This window comes from Colobus angolensis, unplaced genomic scaffold (genome assembly GCF_000951035.1).
Source record: "Colobus angolensis palliatus isolate OR3802 unplaced genomic scaffold, Cang.pa_1.0 Scaffold19, whole genome shotgun sequence".
Classification (NCBI taxonomy): domain Eukaryota; kingdom Metazoa; phylum Chordata; class Mammalia; order Primates; family Cercopithecidae; genus Colobus; species Colobus angolensis.
In genome coordinates this window covers 4,893,530-4,895,566 of record NW_012115043.1, presented here as the reverse complement: position 1 = coordinate 4,895,566, position 2,037 = coordinate 4,893,530, and the positions used below count along the sequence as shown (strand labels likewise).

The 2,037-nt window shown below is 41.6% G+C and overlaps 1 protein-coding gene across 1 annotated transcript in view; it reads left to right on the top strand.

Moving 5' to 3' along the window:
* Positions 1-985, top strand: part of DIS3L (DIS3 like exosome 3'-5' exoribonuclease) — a 79,496-nt gene extending 78,511 nt beyond the window's left edge. The window contains exons 16-17 of the mRNA XM_011940559.1: positions 247-421; positions 515-985. Coding sequence (XP_011795949.1) covers positions 247-421; positions 515-823 — 484 coding nt within the window. The 3' untranslated portion in view covers positions 824-985. The remainder of the gene's footprint in view (positions 1-246; positions 422-514) is intronic.
* The last annotated feature ends 1,052 nt before the right edge of the window (positions 986-2,037 follow it).

Here is a 2,037-nt window from a genome sequence, read left to right as displayed (position 1 = left end):
AAAAAAAAAAAGTGAAGATTGGAATGTGTGTATATATACACATCTATATCCATTTTAGGGTCTTTCTTATCTAACAAAATACTTTGTTTCCATCTGCTAAGGTTAGGAAATAAATACTTGGAGGTAAACCACAGGAAAAGTAATTTGTTTTTAGTCTAGGAGAAAAACTAGTATTCTAGATAAGCATACAAGACCTGTGCACTAAGAATACATTGTCTCTGGATTTATATTCTGGTCATAATATAGGTTTGGGATTAAAGGTGCTGCTTATCTAAAAAATAAAGATGGTTTAGTCATCTCATCTGGCCCAGATAGCCGTTCTGCATGGAAACCAGGATCCCTTCAACGATTTCAAAACAAAATTACCTCTACTACAACAGATGGGGATTCTGTTACGTTCCATTTGTTTGACCATGTAACCGTAAGTCTGTATTTCTATTAAGTATTATTAATATTTAAAATGTAAGGAACAAATAATGTGATTTAGTAATATGTATTTTCTTCTCTATGCTAGGTAAGAATATCCGTACAGGCCTCACGTTGCCATTCTGATACAATCAGACTTGAAATAATTAGTAACAAACCATACAAGATACCAAATACAGAACTTACTCATCAGAGCTCCCCCTTGCTGAAGAGTGAGTTAGTGAAAGAAGTAACTAAATCTATGGAAGAAGCTCAGCTTGCCCAAGAAGTCCAAGTAAACATCATTCAGGAAGAGTATCAAGAATATTGCCAAACAAAGGGAAGGAGCCTGTACACACTTCTAGAGGAGATACGGGACCTAGCTCTCCTGGATGTTTCAAACAATTATGGAATATGAAAGGCTCTTACTTCACTAAGAGCTGTCATATGTGAATGTTTTACAGTCTTTCAAACTTAACATTTAATGTGTGTCACTCAGTGCTCTAGTCGATCAGGACTGGGTAACTATTTCACATATATGTAAAATGTTCTCAGCCGGGCATGGTGGCTCACACCTGTAGTCCCAGCTACTTGGGAGGTGGAAGCAGGAGAACTGCCTGAACCCACGAGGAGGAGGTTGCAGTGAACTGAGATCACGCCACTGCATTCCAGCCTGGGCAGCAGAGCAAGATTCCATCTCAAAAAAAAGTTCTCTCATTCATTAAAGTTGCATTAAATAAAAGTATAATTAGGTCACTATGGAAACTGAGTTTTCAGTAATGAGTGGACAGTAAGTGGTGGCTCTGCAGATTGCTAGCCCCTTTCTAATAGTTTAATAAACCCAAAATTATTGGTTATCTTGTCTCCAATCAGTTCTTTCAAATGTTTTATTTTTCCAGTAATTACATTTGGATCATAGGCCCCTCTGACAACTGTCAGGTAATTTTCAGTCACTTTCAGATAATAAGACTTAGTCCTGAGTCCACTTCTCCGCTTAAAACTCCTATTTCATATTTGACTCAGTCCTTCCCTGCTGTCTCCAGTACTAGTTGGGAATAGGACACAGGGCAGGTGGTAAGGTGCAGGTAAAGTTCTGTTACAGGCCTCCCTTCCCACCCTCCCACTTTGATGAGGTGCGTTGGCCTTCCCCTTGTTGGAAACTCGTTACTTTGCCAGCAAACACCCCACTAGAAAAATTAACTCTTCTTTCTCAGTAATGTAGTTTGTGAAGGTAGACAAGCCTGAACAGGCCCTCCTGAGGAAGCAGTTTCTATAGGCATTGGTGGCACCTTGAAACTGCTCTCCATCTTCTAGCTGATCCCCTATTGGCTGCAGTTAGCCACAATCCTCCTAATGCACATGCCTCTTGCCCCGTCCTCGTGGCAGTTCCCAGCAGGCCCACAAACTGACCCCCTGACCCCCATCCCAGATGTTCTCCTTGTGCTCACCTTCCTGGCTTTTCCATCAAACCATCTTTGTCACTCCCTGTCCCCACCTGGAGTCAGAAAGCCTGAAAAGAAGATGCCTGTCTGTCCTGGCTTTGTAGATGGAAGCCACTCTAGCACCATCACGCTGCCCTTTCCCCAAGGGAAAAGACAGTGAGAGGCCAAGTGCCACAGAAGATCACTTGAG